General features: G+C 34.2%; 2 protein-coding genes across 2 annotated transcripts; one reads left to right on the forward strand and one right to left on the reverse strand.

Annotated features, from left to right (window-relative positions):
- Window positions 1–3,875: 3,875 nt before the first annotated feature.
- On the forward strand, window positions 3,876–10,231 carry LOC131930837 (chromobox protein homolog 5). Its single transcript, XM_059287482.1, has 5 exons — window positions 3,876–3,974; window positions 5,597–5,764; window positions 5,889–6,185; window positions 8,666–8,880; window positions 9,166–10,231. Exons 1-5 carry the CDS (start codon window positions 3,915–3,917, stop codon window positions 9,341–9,343), a joined length of 918 nt encoding a protein of 305 aa, XP_059143465.1. The 5' UTR covers window positions 3,876–3,914; the 3' UTR covers window positions 9,344–10,231.
- Window positions 10,232–13,261: 3,030 nt separating this feature from the next.
- Window positions 13,262–18,637, reverse strand: LOC131930827 (uncharacterized). Its single transcript, XM_059287454.1, has 2 exons — window positions 18,542–18,637; window positions 13,262–17,585 (listed from the first exon to the last, which is right to left on the reverse strand). Exon 2 carries the CDS (start codon window positions 17,559–17,561, stop codon window positions 14,241–14,243), a length of 3,321 nt encoding a protein of 1,106 aa, XP_059143437.1. The 5' UTR covers window positions 17,562–17,585; window positions 18,542–18,637; the 3' UTR covers window positions 13,262–14,240.
- Window positions 18,638–19,853: the final 1,216 nt, after the last annotated feature.

Below are 19,853 nucleotides of genomic sequence, written 5' to 3' on the forward strand. Positions count from 1 at the left end.
TAGGCGTCACGCGGGAGGGGGGGGTGCTCCGCAACGAGTGGCACCAAGACAAAAAAAATTGCAATAATATAGAGAAAAAAGGCTCTTTCCAGTTTAATAAATGTTTAGTTAAATGGTCTTTTAAGTACATATTGGCAAATCCCGATAAGTTGGGGGGGGGGGGGTGTTAACTTGCTAGTTGCTAACTATAGAGAAAACAATGCTACATTGCTTACATTCCCCTGTATTAACAACCGGCTTAGATACAAAAAAATTAAAACATAATTCCTATTAATTAGGCCTATATATGCACAGTTGAAAGCTATCACAGGGGGGGGGGGGGGCAGTGGCGTAGCCAGGATCGTCTCAAGGGGGGGGGGGGTTCCAATTTTTACCCGGGGACAAACTTTTGATTTTAACCCCCCCCCCCTCAAACTTTCGATTTGCACCCCATTCTCAAACTTTCGATTTGATGAACTTAACACAAAGAGAGTATTTCGTACATTGGCCGGCCAATGCGCGCACAGGCCGGGACGTACTGGCCAAAGTCCGAAGCCAAAATCAAGCAAAGTTTCGGACTTTGACTGGTCAATGGAAGGCGATATTGGCCAATACCCGCATTGGCCGACTTCGGGCTTTGACCGTAACACATATATATATATATATATATATATATATATATATATATATATATATATATATATATATATATATATATATATATATATATATATATATATATGTGTGTGTGTGTGTGGCTTCGTCTTATATACTAGGACATCTTTGCATGCAAATCATGTAGTTAAGACGCTGACCCCATATATATATATATATATATATATATATATATATATATATATATATATATATATATATATATATATATATATTTATATATATATATATATATATATATATATATATATATATATATATATATATATATATACCGACATATATATCAACTCATGCTTATACACAAGCTTATGCTTGTATGTTGCATATATAAACGTAAATAGGGAATTTGTCATATGTGTGTGTGTGAGTGGGTGTGGGTGTGTGTGTATTACGGTCAAAGTTCGAAGTCGGCCATAGCACGCATAGGTCGGATAATTTGCGCATTAGCCAATATCAACTCCTATCAACCGGCCAAAGTCGGACATTTTTCTTGATTTCGATCTTTTATATTTAAAGTAAATGACAAACATTCAAATATTTTTCTTCTCTATTTTCAATGTATACTACTACTTGTTACAATAATAGGCTGAACGTTTATCATAGTTTATGACATTTAGAAATACATAGTAGATTGTTGTTTTACACTTTCAGGAATTTGTTGTGCACTTGAAGATAATATAGCCTTGGCCGCCGGTCAGTGATTGTGAAGATGCAATGGTTAGTAGTGATTTTTTTCTCAGCGTCGACCGACGACAATGTGAGCAGTTCTTCTTGCAAAATTACCAACTTTCATCTAGAATACAGTTGTTTTAGAACACATTACTTGTAGTTAGAAAGCGCCCTCGAAATATGACAACTGCAAGGACGCTTTGGAGATTGCTGCGACCTCTGTCCAAACCTGAACGTCACACTCGGAGAGGGAGGGGATCCGTAATTTTGTGACGGTGTGCGATGAGGGGGAGTGGGGGTTCAGATTGTGTGACGCAGTGTGAGATGCCTAGAAGAAACTCTGGTATGACGTCACACTTTTGCATTATAAAAAGAAATGTTAGAAAACGAATTGTAGAATTTAGAAAACTGTTTAAATAAATTGTAATAGGAATTGATTAAAATACTCTTTGTTGACAGTTCAGACATTGATTGATTCAGTCAATGATTGTGAAGATGCGATGGTGATTTTTCCTCAGTGCCAACTGACGACAATAAGAGCAGTTTTTCGTGAAGAATGGAAAACTCACTTCTAGCATATAGTTGTTTTAGAACACAATGTTCCGTTCCTAATTTGTAGAAACCGCCCTCGACGCTCATGACAACTGCAATCACGCTTCAGGGATCACCGCGACCTCAGTCAACATCTGGAACACGGATGCGTACATTGTGACCCACATCAGCATCTTTAAATTTTGTATTTGACGTTTTAAGCATCTTAGCACCTTGAGTTTGCAAGCTAGAATGAGCTGCTGACCTGTGTTCCATAATGTCTTGTTTGTTGTGACATAATCTGCAGGTAATATTTCCTCCGTAACCTTCGTCTGCTTCATTGGGTATTCCACACATAGCATGGACATCGTTGCCACAGGATCCACAAGAATGAGCTGCACTACAATGTTTTTCACAAACTATACAGAATCTGTTGGCCACATTATTGTCACGCAACTGGTCTGGACGTTCCGCCACGGCAGCAGATGTGTTAGCTGAGGAAGTCGTTGCATATATGGCAACCTCCATTTTTTGTTCAATGTTCTCAAGATCTGGTTTCTGACGCCTACGCCATCTCAAGTCGCTTGGACACTATTGTTCAACTTACAAGGAACGCGGCAAAGTCTTTTGAACGTTCCGTCTTGTTGCACGTGGTCGGTGACGCCGACTGTCTTTGATTTTGTTCTTTGATGATTGTCATCATGGAGGAGGCTTTCACATACAATTGTAGCCCATATTTGGAAACTAACATGATTTACATTTTTTTTTCTTTTGACAGTCATCTGCTATGTCTGTCTCATGGTCTGACGGCCCTTTTGGTCCATGTCGCCTTGCGTATAGAATGCTATACAAACAAGAGCTAAACAATACGTTACAATGAAACCGCACCCAGAATAATGAAAACGCGATCACAACTTAGTCTAGATCAAACATTGGCCAGGACATCCCGGCCAGTGCGCGCATTGGCAGGCCAATGTACAAAATACGCTGTCAAGTTTACGCGCTTCGGACTTTGGCCAGTATGTCCAGGCCAGTGCGCGCATTGGCCGGCCAATGTACGAAATACGATCTTAGTGCTAAGTTCTTCGGGCTTTGGCCAAGAGAGCCGGCCAATGCGCGCACTGACCCCCCCCCCCCCCATGAGAGTGCCAGAACCTCCTACACACACACACACCCAGACAAACTTCCACACTAACACGTCTGTGAATACGAGACGCTGAAATCATTCATTACAAGAGCAACTTAAGAAGCTCCATAAATGACACGCATTTTGTGTGTGCCTAATTATGACCCTTGTCCACCTATCGTCATGTCTACGCATAAAGCCACCCCCCCCCCCCTAAAATGGAATAGATCTAGATCTCAACAAAATTTCGCATGATCCGAACGCTTTGGCCCGCGCGCTGCTAAACAGATATAATAATTTAGATTCAATAAAGTAACGGCTGGATAGTTACAATTCGTGCGTCGTGTGTTTAGTTTTAAGTTCAAAAGATGTCGACAATATAAACAAATTATTGTCATGTTTTGGCCGCATGGTTTCCCCCCGTTCTTGTATGGCTCATGAGGGGGTCCTTTTTTTGCGCGACATGGTTTAGGATATGAGATGGTAGGTCAGAGGTGGCTAGCATGGTTCTTTCCTTCTTCGTTCTCCAACACAAATAATATTACGTGTCAACATGTTATGTACCATGTGGCCCGTTAACTCCACTTTCATCCTGATTTTTTTTTCTGGATTAGCTATCATAGCCTTTGTCCATCCAAGAACAAAGTGCAAGGCAGCAGTTGGATTTCGTAGTTTTCTCTCCTAAATGGATTACTAATACTATCATCAGCTTAAGAGAAACATCTGCCAGGGGGGAGGGGGGTCGCTAATGGTTCTGACTAATTTCGCTTTTTAAAATAGAAATGTGCCGAATTTACTAAAAAATACAAGGATCGCAGATTTCCGCTATGTCAGCCTAGCAATAGCATACAAGAGGAGTCTAGGCCCCTAGCCCTAATTCACTATTATGCTACTCTTCTACGTTGAAGTCAACAACCTAGCAAAATGCATCATGGGACGCTGTACTAATTTAGGAAACATGGCGAGTTTTAGCGACGACGAGGGATTTGAAGTAAGTTTATTTAAAAATAAATTTGACCTATAGATCTACTTGATTTACTCATACAAATAAATAGTTTAAAAAAAATTTAAGTATGAATCAATGTCTGATAGTAATAAACATTATTGTATCAAACTTTAGAGAAAAGATAATTTGTAGCAACGATTTTTGAGATTTGCAGTTACCCACGCTTACACCGCTTATCACCCCTTCTCCAATTAATTTTCCTTTGACCCGGTTGTACTATCTGGTTTCTACCACTACAGGCTGAGGAAACTGGGGTCAATTTTAAGAACCATCTCATTGTTCATAGTACAAGAACTGTAGTGACTAAGGAATTGTGAATAATAATAAATAACTCACGACGATGTGGTAATTAAAGTAGCTAAAGTACTAAAAGTAGTCTAGATCTAGATTCTAGTTGTTAATCCAGCTACTAACTAGAAGAAGCTACGATTTAAATTATTTAGATCTAGAATCTACATCTAGATCTAGTAGTTAGCTGAGGTGAGGATCTTGTTTTAACCTATTTCTAGATCTAAGTCACAGCGGGGCTGCGATTGCGTCTGTACTCGGCTTATTTCTATTGATACTCGACTACCCAGATAATATTGAGGCGTGGGTAGTCAAAGATTTAATTTTCAGAATACAGGGCTTACATTTCATTTACTAAATTATAGAAGTTAGTAGTAGGCCTATTTAGAAAAATCACTACTTTACCACTTATTACTTAATTTGATGTAATTAGATCTAGATCTAGATCTAGCAATCACTATAGTATAGATCTAGTATCTCTAGTACTTGTGAATGTCACCACAACAAGCATTGCCCCATATTTATTATCACCCCTCCACTAAAGTTGTGACTAGAGGCTGTCACGAGTTTATCACCCTATAGATCTACTTATACTCAGACTATACTGGAAGATAGACTGGCAAGTGTGTTTTGATATTCTTTGATACAAGTTTAATGTAATACATTTGATTAAATACACCCCTACAGGATATTTTTATTTTGTTATTATTAGACCTCTGATCTGATATGACAGTGATATGTGTAAACTGTAAGTTAATTTAAAATTTATAGATCAAGTCCTGGCCTAAAAACATATAGATCTAGGCCTAGTTAATAGTAAATACTATAGGACCTACTGAACAAATGCATTTTAATTTGTCATGGTAATAAAAGAAGCAATAGGCCTACATGCCTAGATGAGATGTAGATATACATCTAGATATATTGTGTTAAGTTAATACAAAACCTTAAGTAAATTTTAGTTCAGGTACATTTTTTTTTCTCAAATAGATTGTATAGATAGTGTGGCTAGTACCCAGGCCCTTACAAATTCTACTTCTCCACACAATCTAAAATCTAGGTACTAAAGTATTTTTGTACCCCTTGTAGTAATTGCATTGTCCTCACTGTATAAACCACACCACTTCTTTTTAGAGTGGATGTTTCAGACACTGTCATGAATTTAATAGTTTTAAAACTTGTATATGTGCAGAGGAAGGGGTATCATGGTTGAATAGTAATTCTGGGCTTAGTGCTTACCACATTAGCCCCCCTTGGGGACAGATGGAATTGTAAAATTTAAAGTTTATTGATTTTCCTTTCATTTAAAAAAAAATCAGAAACAGGTTGAATCTATTCTTGAACAAAGAAAGCGTAAAGGAGCAATTGAATACCTTGTACGTTGGAGAGGTGCTGGAGAGAGTCAAGAAAGTGAAACTTGGGAACCTGCTAAAACTTTAATCATCAATTGGGCACAAGTAGTCCAAGATTTTCTTACAAAAAAGAAGGTACAGGTTTTTTGTTCATGTGTTAGTGATGTATATGGTCACAGTACTCAGAGATATTTCTTATTCTTGGTGTGGTTGGTTTAGAGAATAATTTGATGTAATTTTTTAATTATTTTTTTTGCAGGAAGAGAAAAAAAGATCTACTTCAAGATCCAGAAAAGGCTCTCGTTCAAGGTCTAGATCATCTTCGAGAAATAGAAAGACAACCAAAGCTGAGGAGAAGACAAAGTCAAGATCTCGTTCACGGGGGCGCCCTAAAAAATCTTCGTATCCACCTAATGAGCCGGAAACGTCAAATGAAGGATCTGAAAATAAGAAAAATACCAGAAGTAAAAGTAATATAGTCATTTCAGAATCTAGTACATCAGTCACCAAAGAAACTGTAACACTACAGGAAAGTACTAACAGCATTGAAGCAAAGGTAATTTTAAAATGCTAATTGTTATTGTTTAACCCGTTACTGTCCTATGTGCCGCTTTGGCCCAAGAATTTTCTTAAGTGGTACAGTCTGATGCATCTGTACTTGCCTGAGCTATTTATAATACATTTATTTACGCATAGTAAAAGAAGTCTCCTTGGTTATGATGTTTTAAAGAAACTGGTGGAAGCGGAAATTTATTACTTTTATTTACATTGTATTCTTGTCCTATCACTAGCAGTTCTTTTTCTAAATAAAATTAGAATGCCTTTGTCATTGAATCAGGCTTAATTTATATTTTAACACACTTTAATATTCAAAAAGAAGACACTTCCATTGATTAACCCTTTATTTACGGAATTATGTTCTGAATGACATTTTTTCTTAACCAATGTGTTATCATATTGCTTTTGGCATACTTAAAGCATATGTCGAAGGAAATTTTGTTGTTTCATAAATTTTTAATGGCCCAAACAGATATTGGTACTTACAAGTACCGTCAGGAATGTAGGACATTTTTTTCAAAAAATTTTTTTTTTACAAAACACGAACAAACGATACAATTTATTAACTAATAACATGGCAATCATTATAACCGTCATTTTTTGTAATTTTCACACATAAATACAGCACAATAGTATATTTTGAGTACGATTTTTATTGGATTTTCTATCGGAACACATCTTAGACCTCAAATACAGCAAAAGTTGCCGACATGTCATGCTCCCTCATTCTTGTCTGTGGTCATTCTGGTGTAGCAACAGTTGCCGCACTGAACATGCTTTTGCTGGAAGCTTCCAATAGCTATTACAATGAGCCGCATAAACAAACAAAAGCCTAGTCATTCAGTACACAACTACTAGTAATACTAGTATAATTGTAGCCTACTAGAATGTTATGACAAGTCTACACTACAGTGTAAATTTCATAAATAGAAGTGAGCTCAATGTGTTTAGGATAGCCGAAGTGGCCTACTGTTTCCTGGTGACGGATTAAAATTTACCATAGAGATCTATACTATATGCAGAAGTATCGACTATTACTAGTCTACAGATATACATTACGTAAATACTAGTTATTGTATGCAAGACAGTTTATTGCAGTAAATATAACTAACAAATTAAATCTTACAACTAGAACCAGGCTTTGGTATACAAATGAAGTATACTAAACCTAGTAAACGAGCCAGCAACTGCTACCTTTATTCTTGTTATTCTTTTACTACTAGAAATCAACATGTAATTACAATATTTCTTATGAAACCATATGCTAACTTTCTTATAAATGTGTAAATATCATTTTTTGAGTACATTTCGATAATTAATTATCAAAATAATATTTATGTCACTCCACATCGAAAATCTTCCATTTCCTAAAAATCCTAAAAAAATGTCCGTGTGCCCTGACGGTACTTATAAGTCCACTTGTAAACCTCGATCTAATACAAAGACAATTTGATTAAAATTGTATAACTAGAAGTTAAACACGTTTGCCTGACTATTGGAGATGCCAATAAAAAATATTTGGGGATGAATACTTCAAGAATAAGGTAAAACAAAAGGAAATCAGGAACGTGTGTGAGAACGTTACAGAACAATTGTAAACTACCGATACAGCAAGACATTGAAATTGGCGCCATACCAAAAATTTTCAAAGTACATCAATCCCTCCAACTACCGGCTACTCAGGGGAGATAATACTATTAATTACATCAATAATTTTTAAAATTCGTATTAAATTAAAAATTATACAGGCACTTAATTAAAGTGGTACTTATAAGTACCGTCAGTAGATAAAGGGTTAAGTAAAAAATGTTCTAGCATTAAAAAAAAAATTCGGTTTGAAATAATTATATTAGAGGTAATGTTTTGTTTTCTGGGATTATTGATATCTTTATGTATTATTAGTAAATATAATAAACTTACACCATTCTCCTGCATAATGTTCTAGCATTAAAAAAAAAATTTCGGTTTGAAATAATTATATTAGAGGTAGTGTTTTGTTTTCTGGGATTATTGATATCTTTATGTATTATTAGTAAATATAATAAACTTACACCATTCTCCTGCATAATGCTTTTAATTTTATTTTTGTAACATGGATATTTTTAAATGCATTTTTCTGAAGTGCCAGTGGTAGGTGGATAAAATTTAATTTATTCCATGTGTTAGATCCTGTGGGTAGTTTTCAAAAGCAGTGAACTTTTCATATAACCATCAGAGTATTTTGTTACTTTTTCTCAAAAACCTTCAAAGTTTAATGATTTTATATCATATTTTCATAAAGCACAACATTTTAACCTAATTCCTGTATAGTTCGAATTGGTTGGCATTGATTGTTAAAACATTTATCATAAATATTGTTTAGGAAATAAATTGAATTTACAAGTAATCTTTTGTGTCATGGTGTCGTGTCAGTTACAAGTAATATTTTTTAGAATCAAAATATTTTGAAGTGTCATAACCTAAGGCAATTTATTTTAGGACAACACAGACTCCTCTGAAAAGATGACAGCTAAATCATCAAATAATTCTAATTCTCAATTGGAAGTTCAGCGTGTTGTTAATGAACAGTGCCCAGCTTCTGAGGACAACAAACCAAGAAGTGCTATATGGAAAGTTGCAGATTATGCGGTCATTGTTCTTTTCATACTCTCACTGATTGCTGCAATTTTCCTGTTTCTTGAAAAAATTTTAGAGTAAGTTTGAATGTAATTTTTATAAACCTTTTTATATATCTGATTATCCTTTAAAAATTCCCCTTGTAACCTAAGGATCAGTAGGGAAGATATGAAATGATAGTGTCCCCTTCAGGGTGGATTCAATAATTACCCTAAGCTCAGTATCCAAACCTAAGAATTTCTAGTTTGCACTTCTGTGCTGTTTTATCCTGTAATTTTCCCATATTTTCTTAAGTATATAAGTACTATTATAAAATTTCATTGTTTTATTTTACTACAAAGTATTACTTTTCATATTTTCAGTTTGGAGGATTTTAAAAAACAGGCCCTACCCAACATGCGAGTATTGCAAGAAAGACTGGAAGCTGGAAAAAACAGTTTCATGGATTTAATTTTTTATTGTCTAGATAGCATCACTCATTGTTGGTTTAATGTTATGGAGCAAATTAAGGGTGCAGAGAACACTAAAAAATCTGCTTAGTATTGTTTTGTTTTTATACCATATATTATATGATTGGTCATTTTGAATAAGTAGCCTAAAGAAATTGTTTTCAGCTGGTTTTTAAAATTGATTTAATAAATTATTTTGAAATATTCTTCACTTGGTTTAGAGATACATAGATGTGTGGAAAGGTTGGATTTTCTTTTAAGGAGGTTGTATCTTAAATTCTAAAAAATTATTTTTTAAAAGACAGTCATGTGTAAAATTGCAGCCAAATAGTGTACAGAATGCCACATATAGGCAGCCTTGCATGCTGTTTTTGCTTAGTTTGTTTGACACTCCCATCAGTAGATTTTTTCACTTTTATACCATTTTGATAATTTAGACAATTTTTAGCAAATGTAAATCTGTTAAAGCAGTTTATGTATGTGTTCTTCATTGTACAGATGTTTTGTTTTAATGCAGTTGGAATTTTAAAATTATTTATTAGACGTCCTACCATACTAATTAATTATTCATTAATTATTAAATATAATCATATATTGCATGACATAAATTAAAATAATTTCTCACATAAACTTTTGTAAAGTCAAGGTCACGGCCGTAAACTGTATGCTATTGGCAAAAATAATTTTTATACCCTGTATGTTATGTTAGTTTTCATCTGTGTGGTGTCAGACATTTTTTTAAATGAATACATTTATGATCCCTATGGTTGATCTGTATCAACTCATCAAAATTACTTTTTTACTAATGAAAATAATTGTCACTTTTCAAAGTTCATTTATTTTTGTTGAACAGTAAAAGCTTAGCAGTATTGATTTGAGCCATTATAGCTCTGACATTCCACACTAACTCATCAATTAAAAGAAAACTAAACGTTTTGTCTTGTTTATTAATAAAAAGATCATATACACCCCTGTGCAATTATTTTAAAATTGTTCTTCCACTGGTTTATAAAGAACTGCTATTCTAATTCTGCTGCAATTATCTAGAACACTTTCAATAAGTTTATAATTTTATTTTAAATGTGGTACTCCAGTACCTGTGTAGCTAATAGGTAGTAGAATTTTATAATTTAAAGACATTTTTTAGGTTTGTTCTTTTACTGGTTCTTTATGAAGCTTAAGGCTTAACAAAAGCACTAACATCCACACAAAAACGCTTCTGAGTTTACATTGTAACTGTATTCAGCTTAAAGAACATTTGTTTAGCAAGGTAACATTAATTTATGTTGGGCCTTTGGTCCTCTGTACAAATAATTGAAACAAAAACTCACCGTACCAATATTTAATTTCCAATGTTTAAACGAGAGGAAAAATAAATACTAGAAATTTTATGTATAGATAGTTATTTTTTTAGTTTTCACATTCTGCAAATATTTCGAAAAATCACCACAGCAACTTAGGATCTGAATAGTATCATCTGCCAATGACATCACAGTATGCTATGGGTTTGGTGTATAATTGATCAACAGATATTATAGTGTATTTTTATGCAAACAAAAATTTGTGAAAATCGTGTCATTATAATGAAAAGCATAAACATAAATTATGGAGGGTGTGTAAGTGTAACTGACAATTGGGAGACTAGAATAATAGCTTAGAATTAGAAATGATATCTATTTGAACAACCATCAATTGCTTGCACTATCAATTGCACCAGCACAAGAATAGAAAAAGGAACCAATTTATTCAAGCTGAAGAAGCAGACAGGTTTATTGATAGCTCTTGTAAAAAAAGGGGGGGGGGGGGAGGTGCAGTTCTTTGTGAATGTCCACATTTAGAATTTGACTAAGCAAACAATCGCTATACATATAAACAGCAGTGCAAGTGTTCTTTAAACAAGAGATAATTAAGTTGCAGTAACTGCATATAAAATGAATATAGTACTTCTGCAGCAGGGAGCTATAAAGAAAATTAAAGTCGGAATCATTAACCCAATGTGGTCTTAGAGCTTACATAATACTGTGTAGTTGGTCTCTATAACTATACATTATTAATAGCATTGGGAGGCACAAATTTATTTGTTTCTCAACCTTATAATTTGCTCATAACTTCTGTTTGTGGCTAATGTAACTCAATTCTGACCAACTTCTAACTTTAACAATATCAATTTCCTCATTAATTAGACAATTTAACTTAAAAATAAATAATATTCAATACTAAAAGGGAAGGTAGTGAGATAAAATACTAACTCGCAATCACTTGACCAAAGTGTGTGACCTGTTTATCAAGGTTGGATACTTTCTCAAACTAGGTAGGGGCAGATTATCTTTTAGATCACAAGCTACTGGTTGGGTTTTAATGAACATTTTTTGCTGTCAACTGATTTATCTAAGACATTAAATATTAATTTAACTACTTTGAAACTAGGTAGAGATAAGATTAAGAACTAACAATTAATCAGCTTGCTGTCATTTGTGAACTGTTGACAAATTATTTCATTCACACATGAAAATGGCCACTGGAATTGAGAAGGGGCAGACAATGGTCTTTCAGTGAACACATGCCACAGATTTTTTTTAAACCAAATATTTTTAGTTGTAGCCTATGTAGCTTTGACTTAAAATTATCACGTGTGTGCAACCACTCTATTGCTAAAAAGTTTAAAATAAAACAAATATAAAAAACTTTATAATAAGTTTTTAAATGCACTGAAAATTGGAAAATAAAACAATTTTAAAAAATAAAAGCTTTGGTTGCTAAAAATATGTAAGATCTCATGAGCAACCAAAGATTTTATTAAAGAAACTTAACTTGTTTTATTTTTCTATTTTCAGTGCATTTAAAAGCTTGTTATTATAATTTATTATAAAGACTTTTTTAAATTTGTTTTATTTATTGAATAGTATACTATAAATAACAGGCCTATTGAATTTTTTTTGTAAATGTCCAGATTGGAGGGGGGGGGGGGGTGTTAGGATGGGTAAACGGAAAAAAAGTCACAGGAAAAAAAAACACAGAAAAAAAGTCACAGTTTTTGCTAGGAAAAAAAGTCACAGAAAAAAAGTCACAGTGGAAAAATTTTATCGGAAAAAAAGTCACAGAAATAAAGTCACAGAAAAAAAGTCACAAAAATCTTTTTAGAAATATTTTTATTAATTTGTTAAGAATTGTAAAATTTTGTATGTTTATTGTTGTGGGTTGTATTTTTTGATAGCATAAATTATTTATAAACGTTAAAAGCATTATGATTTATAACAATTGTAAGTAAAAATACTCTATGATAATTAACACAACAATCTCAACTTTTGTTACGTATTTAGTTAAATACGCGGTAGAAAAGTTAATTATAAAAGAAATTTAGGCACATTTTGCCGTAGGCTACTCTCTGGTCGGCCTCTCCTCAGTACGCATTGTCCGAACATATTTTGTGTGTTGACGTTATGCGTCAATGACAGCATTTGAACCTTGTCGGCTTTCTGTTTTGATCCTCAGTTTTGTTATGTAATGAGCGTGATAAATGTGGGCAGTAAAGGTGGTTGAACTAAACATAACTATTGTTGCAATGAGTTGAGGGCAGCAAGTCAGATGAACTTACCATTTCACGGTAATTTAATATTGGTATTTTAAAAAAACACGATGAAAAACGTGGACTTTAGAGCATTCTATTAAATGCTACTAATCTTAAGTTTAAAATAATTACAATCTATATACTTCATAATAAATATTTTTAGATGAATTATAAAAATTTCTATGCGTATACAGCCTACATACATTACATTCATTTAATTAATCCTAAGTTTATTTGCACTCTCTAAATATGTAATACATAAAAGTATTAACAAATATCATGCAAATATATATTTGTGACTTTTTTTCCTGTGACTTTTTTTCCTGTGACTTTTTTTCCTGTGACTTTTTTTCCTGTGACTTTTTTTCCTGTGACTTTTTTTCTGTGTTTTTTTTTCCTGTGTTTTTTTTTCCTGTGACTTTTTTTCCTACAATCGTTAGGATGCATGTTCTATGAGCATAAATTGGTGCAAATGAATGTTAGTATGAGTGTAAAATAAACTAATCGAAGTGTTACGCATATTAAACAAAAAAGTGACATAGAAGGTAAAAAGAATGTTGTTGCCATAGTGAGTATAACTTATAGTTATACTGTTGATGTGAGAGGTAATCTGGGTCCTGTCAATGACTAGTCCACTCGAATACTAGACTGATGATAGCAATGGTTTGAATAAAGACTCAAATAGAAAGAAATTAGTATCAGGTCAAGTATATTCACGCTGTATGTGACCAAGTGTTAACCTATAAGTAGTATAAGAAGGGATATTGGTAGTGGAACGCCCATAAAGGTTGATAATGGTATGAAAAGATGAAGCCCTATCACAGCAACACTAATAGGGAGTAAAAAGTGGAGATATAAATATGTGTATTAATCTCAGACTCAACAATGACAGCAATGTAAAACAAAAAAAGGGTCGACCAATGGACTATTTTACACATTACATCCATAGTGCATACACAGAGGTTTGTAATTATGACAAAAATTGTACACATATTTTCAATGTATTTTTACAACTGAATGAATTAACCTCAGAAGAGTTTTTTTTTTACGTATAAACACTTGAAGCTCAAATCAAATTTAAAATAAACATAAAAAATCTGATGCCTAAACAGACATAGGGCCTATTTATGTGGTAAAGGATGATATACACATTTAAACCATCAACAGTTTTTTATTTCCAAAAATTATAACCATTAACAAATCTGAGACTAAGGGTATGTGATGAGTGTTATTAGATATAAGTACTTCAGAGTGATTATAAATGTTCCCTTGCATTTCCTACACTAAAAAGGTCAAAACATGATAAAAGTAATTACTTGTTTGAAAACATTTAAAACAAATATTGTATGCTTCATTGAGTAAAAATTGTAGAGAATTATAAAATTATCAAAAATAAAAAAAAACAAAATTAATGATAGTTTTAGTCAATAAAAATACATTCAAGAGAGTCTGGCTGCACTAAAGCATTGGTATCTGGAAAAGGAGCATCCAAATTCTGTAAAGATTCATTGTTTATAGTGTTGCTGCCAGCTTCAGAAATATCTGCAACAGGCCTGCTGTCATAGCTTGGCATTAACCTATCCTCATAGGTATTTGCTGTCAAACTGTCAATGAAAAGGAAGTTGTCTGGAGTGGTATTTGCTGATGAAGTGGTAGCTAACATGAGACTATCTGCTGAACTATTTGTTGTTACATTATCAGTGGACATGAAGCTTTCAGCAGTGTTATTTGGTGTGAAAGGAACAGTCTTGGATTCTTTTCTCTTAACCTCTTTAGGTATTTTACGCTTTGCTGGCCTACCTCTATTCCCTTTGGACTTGCGACCTCTAGTACCCTTGTATCTAAATGTGTGAAATAGAGAATTCATATTCACTCTAGAAGTGGGCAAAAGTTGAGTGTGTATTGGACTCTGGCTGATATTAGGAGTGGCGCAAGGCTGTTGCAACTGATAGCCTAATGATATAGCTGGGGTGTTAGAAAGTGCCATTGTGTCACCAATAACATTTGAAGATGGCATTAGATATACACAGCTAGGCTGCTGGTTAATATTAGGAGTGACACAAGGCTTTTGCAAATGATAGGCTAGTGACATAGCTGGGGTGTTAGAAACTGCCATTGTGTCACCAATAACATTTGAAGATGGCATTAGATATACACTACTAGGCTGTGTGCCTTCAGTTCCCTGTCCCATGTTAAATGGTACCTGTACTGCTGTGTAAAATTGTCCAGCTTGGACAACTTGAGAACTTTGGTGCAGCTCATTTGGTAGGCTCAACTGAGTGCTGACAAAATCCAGATTTTCCATGGCTTGATGCTTTGGTAGAATGTACCGTAATGAATTCACACCATGATTTACCTCAGGATTAGAATTTGGCATGGGAGAAGTGCTACTGCTTGTTGGACTGTTCATTTGCTCTAATTGAGGTTTTGGTAAAGAAGACATGGGACTGTTAACAAGATTTTTTGCTGGGCCAATTTTAAAACACTGCATGGAAGTCATTGAACTATTTGATAAACTTTGCTTTTGCCCATAGTGGGAACCTTGCACTTGCACTACTTGCAAAGAAGGTGCAGAATTTTTTGGGAGACTGTTCACAAAATTTGTCTCCACCTGGACTTTAGAGCTTAAGTTAAAAGTACCTGCATACAAGACTGGTACTGGTTGGTCACTAAAAATGTTTTCCCACTGAGTGCCCTGATCTACTTTACTCACATCATTTTTTTTACAACAGGGGTGGGTTAAATCACATTGTTTCAATATGGTGGGCTTGACATAAACCAAAGATACTGGATAAGGTGATGTGTCTTCTGCTGCTCGCTGCCTTCTACTTGAAGCAAATCTGCCTCTTGATGGTTGCCTTCTGGTTTTTAATAGCTCCCTTTCCTTTGACTTCTCAGCTTCAAAATTCATCACTGTTTCTATATCTACTTCAGGGTCTCTGTCTATTTCTAATATGGGTTGTGTTGGATTGTGAGGGGGGGATAGAGAATTAAGTTTTTTAGTTTTTTCTTTAGTCACAGTAGCTTGTTTCTGTTTATTTATGTCAACACTTTGTTTAGGTATTTCAGACTTGGGACGCAACTGCCTACCTTGAGTCAACAAAGACTTACGCAACATACGTTTGTTGTTAAACAGGGTTGTCATGTTTAAAACTAACTGTGATCTTGAAAGACCTTTTGCTTTTAGTTTAGATTTTCTGACAGCAGTAGTGCTAGCATTTCTGTTGAACAATTTTTTGTTTTTTTCAATTTTACTAAAAGTCAAACCATGTGAATGTTGCTGTCCAATTTTTTTTGGACGACCTCTTTTCTTCCTCTCTACAAAAAGTTTATCGGGGTGAACTTTCTCGCTGGATGAGCAGGTATCAGTAGATGAGCTAGTTTTCTTCCTCTTTACAAATGGTTTATCAGAGTGGACTTTCTCACTTGAAGAACAGGCTTCAGTGGGTGAGCTAGTTTCACTGCTTTTAGGATTACCAGACTTTTTCAATGTTGTAAACTCGTTGAAAGAATAGACATTAGCAACTTTAGACATTTTAATGGGTAAGTTTATGTCATCTGATTTCTCCGCCTGAGCGTTATCAATTATTTTCTTAGGCCGTCCTCTTTTTCTTGGAATTTGAAACGGTTTTTCTTGTTTGAATAATTTTCTAGGACGCCCTCTTCTCCTTACTAAATCAGTTTGTTCTTCGCTTTGAGCTAGTTGATCTGTGTGCTCAAGTTTCTCTGTTGTGATTACTCCTGTGTTGGTTGAAAGATTGTCTCTATTATCTTTAACAGTAGTTGCATCAGTTACTTTACCTTTTGAAAGGCGTGTTCTTGTCTCAACAGGGGCTACTGAGTTATTTAACTGCAAGGAATTATTATAAGTTTCTTCTAGTCTCAGGACTTTAATACCAACGAGGGAATCGCAGCGCTTGAGTTTAATTATAAGTTGGGGTAGTTTTTCATATCCCATAAATTTACTTATTCTTGTACCTCTTTTATCGTCCTCACGAACATTAAAATTTTCATCCTTAGATGTTAAGGAAAAAGTATTTGAAGGAATATGGCTCTTAGTGCCTTTATTCATGCTTTTATCACACATATTTGATAAAACAACATCTAATGGCTTAACAATAGGAGATACAATCTTGTCATGAGATGATCTGCGGTTTACCTTTTTCTTTAAAGTGCTAACCTCAGTATCATGTGGCGTACGACAAGAAGATACAGTCTTATTAGATGGCTTGCGTTTTTCAAATTTTTTCTTAAATGCATCATGTTCTTTTTCAGGTAAATCATTTTCTGGTACAGTTTGACTTTTTGTTATTTCACAACTCTCAATTTCAAGAGGTCTATTATCACTTTCTTCATTTTCACTTAAAATAGTTCTGACAGCCACAAGTTCTGTTAAAGTAAAATCTTCTAGAACTGTTTGATGTTTAGATACATGTTCATCTGCCTCATGTATTTCTGTAAATAAATCATTTTCTAAGTCTTTGTTCTCATTTTTAGATCTGATACTATGTGGGGTATATTCCATTTCACTTAAGGTATCTACTGCTGAAACAACTTCCATTAAAAGTGGCCCTCCATCTATGTCTGTATTCACAAGTTTAGGCCCTATGAATCCAAGAGAAAAGTCATTATATTCATCCTTGCTGGATGATGGACTGTGATTTGTATCAACTGGTCTTAACAGTAGTGTATCATCCTTAGAAAAGTTGATGTTTTCTGTCATGTCGACTTCCATGTCCATATTAAAAAATCATTTAAAATTCTTCTGAAATGTATAAATTTTAAGAAAAATTGTAAGGTTTAGTTAATGAAAGCAAGTTACATAAACATATTTATTAAAACAACAAGATCTATTAATAGTTCATGAATTGCTGAGGAATTGTGCATAAATTAGAGTATGCAGATAAAGATATTTTCATTAGTGAGTGTAGATCTAGTAGAAATCTAGATCTAGATTCTAGTAGATCTAGTACTTAGTGTAGTGGGTAATCTATCATTTTAGGTACATAAAATCGCCCGCGGCTTGTAATGTACGAAAAAGTTACCTCATTGTCAAGGCTTTAATTTAATAGAAGTATATTGTGTCAAATATTATAGATAAATGAATAATAAATCTAAATCATTAAATCAATGGCTAAATATATCAATATAGAGATCTAGTATATAGGCAAGAAATTAACTTTAAACAGCAGTGTTTGCGAGCAGGATTTGCTATATAAAAAGCGGCCATCTGTAAGTTAGAGTGGCTCCCCCTGAATCTTTCGCTGTATAAGTTTACAATAAAAAAATAAACAAGATGGCTGTTATCGTAAATGAACATGGTTGCATCTGTTGGAAACATCGCTAGTCTTCATTTATTACTGAAAAGTTTTAATTCAATTGCTTAAAAACTGGTACATAGTTACTACATAGGCCTAAAGGAGTAAATAAAACAAGGAAACATTTTTGTATTTTTCAAAACATAAATCCTCCTCAAAATGTGAAATAATTATTAAAATTTAAGGAGTCACCTGTTTTTCACATTACTAGTCACGGGCGATTTTACACGTACCTAAGACCTAAAACGATAGACTAGTAGATCTAGTAGTAGATCTACGTACTACGTACCGTGTAGTCAAGTGTAGTTTAGACTCTTAGAGTTTAGAGTTTAAGTGTAGTTTGTAGTGCGACATGAAACTAACTAAAGTTTACTTAAGTTAAAATTTAAATTAATGAACATACATCAGAATAGACTCAATATATTTAGAGTGGAGAGTAACATCAAGTCTAGATAGATTTTGATCTAGATTTCTAGAGCCTAGATATAGTCTAGATCTAATCTAGAGTCTAGAGCTACGCAGTAGTACGCAGTACACAGCAGAGTTTTAAACTCGAGAAAATACCAAAGGGAGGCAACTTCAAAATAATAATGGCGAAGCCATCTTAATCTTATTTGTCAGTCTAACAAACAAAAAGCATTTTTTTTAAAAATGTAGCAATAAATACTTAAGAAGACTCCCGCACAGAGTTTCTTCCAGGCATCTCTTCGGGGAACGAAATGAAATTTATATAATTAATATAGAAAATATATACTTTTAACAGTGTCCGCCCCCCGAAGAAAGTCTACCGCCCCCCCCCCCCGAAAATTTCAAGTGCCCCCCCCCCCCCCGGAGAAAAAAGTCTGGAAGAAACACTGCTCCCGCAGTTCTTCCAGTTAGTCAAGACTAGTAGACTGATACCTGCCATATCATTCCAGCATTTTTTTTGTAAATAATCCGCATGTTGATACTACAGGACAAACTAGTGACAGAGGCGTAGCGACCCGTTCCGGTGCCCGGGGCTGATAATCGATTTTGCGCTTACATTTATATATGCAGTTTTTCACGTTGTCAAAAAAGCCCCCCCCCCCTCACCCCAATTAGAAAGTTTGGGGACGCTTTTTACCTGTCACCGTCCCTAAACAATTTGTATTTTGATGTCAAAATTTATTAAAGAAGCAGTCCATATTCTTAACTTTGACGGTGTATAATACAGTAATGCAGCTGCAAATATGCCTACACATATGTACACACACACACACACACACACACACACACACACACATATATATATATATATATATATATATATATATATATATATATATATATATATATATATATATATATATATATATATATATATATAAAAGCCTATATTCATATATCTATCTATCTTCTATCTATCTATAAATATATATAAAGCAATGTATGTGCGTGTGTGTCAGTCAGTTTCTCATTTATGCATTACACTACAACTTTCATCACATCGCCATGAAACTTTGTGAAGTTGTTTAGAATACTCCTCTGGAGTTTTCTGCGGGAAATTTTTTTTCAAATTCGTAGGGGTGGCGCCTACAAAAACATAAGTCAATTGAGGTTTGACACTGTTCATCCGATTGCAATCAAACGGATTAGTAGCAGTGTTTCTTCCAGACTTTTTTCTCCGGGGGGGGGGGGGCACTTGAAATTTTCGGGGGGGGGGGGCGGTAGACTTTCTTTGGGGGGGGGGTGGA

Source organism: Physella acuta, unplaced genomic scaffold, assembly GCF_028476545.2.
Source record: "Physella acuta isolate Inbredline_101_S28 unplaced genomic scaffold, ASM2847654v3 ptg001856l, whole genome shotgun sequence".
Classification (NCBI taxonomy): Eukaryota; Metazoa; Mollusca; class Gastropoda; family Physidae; genus Physella; species Physella acuta.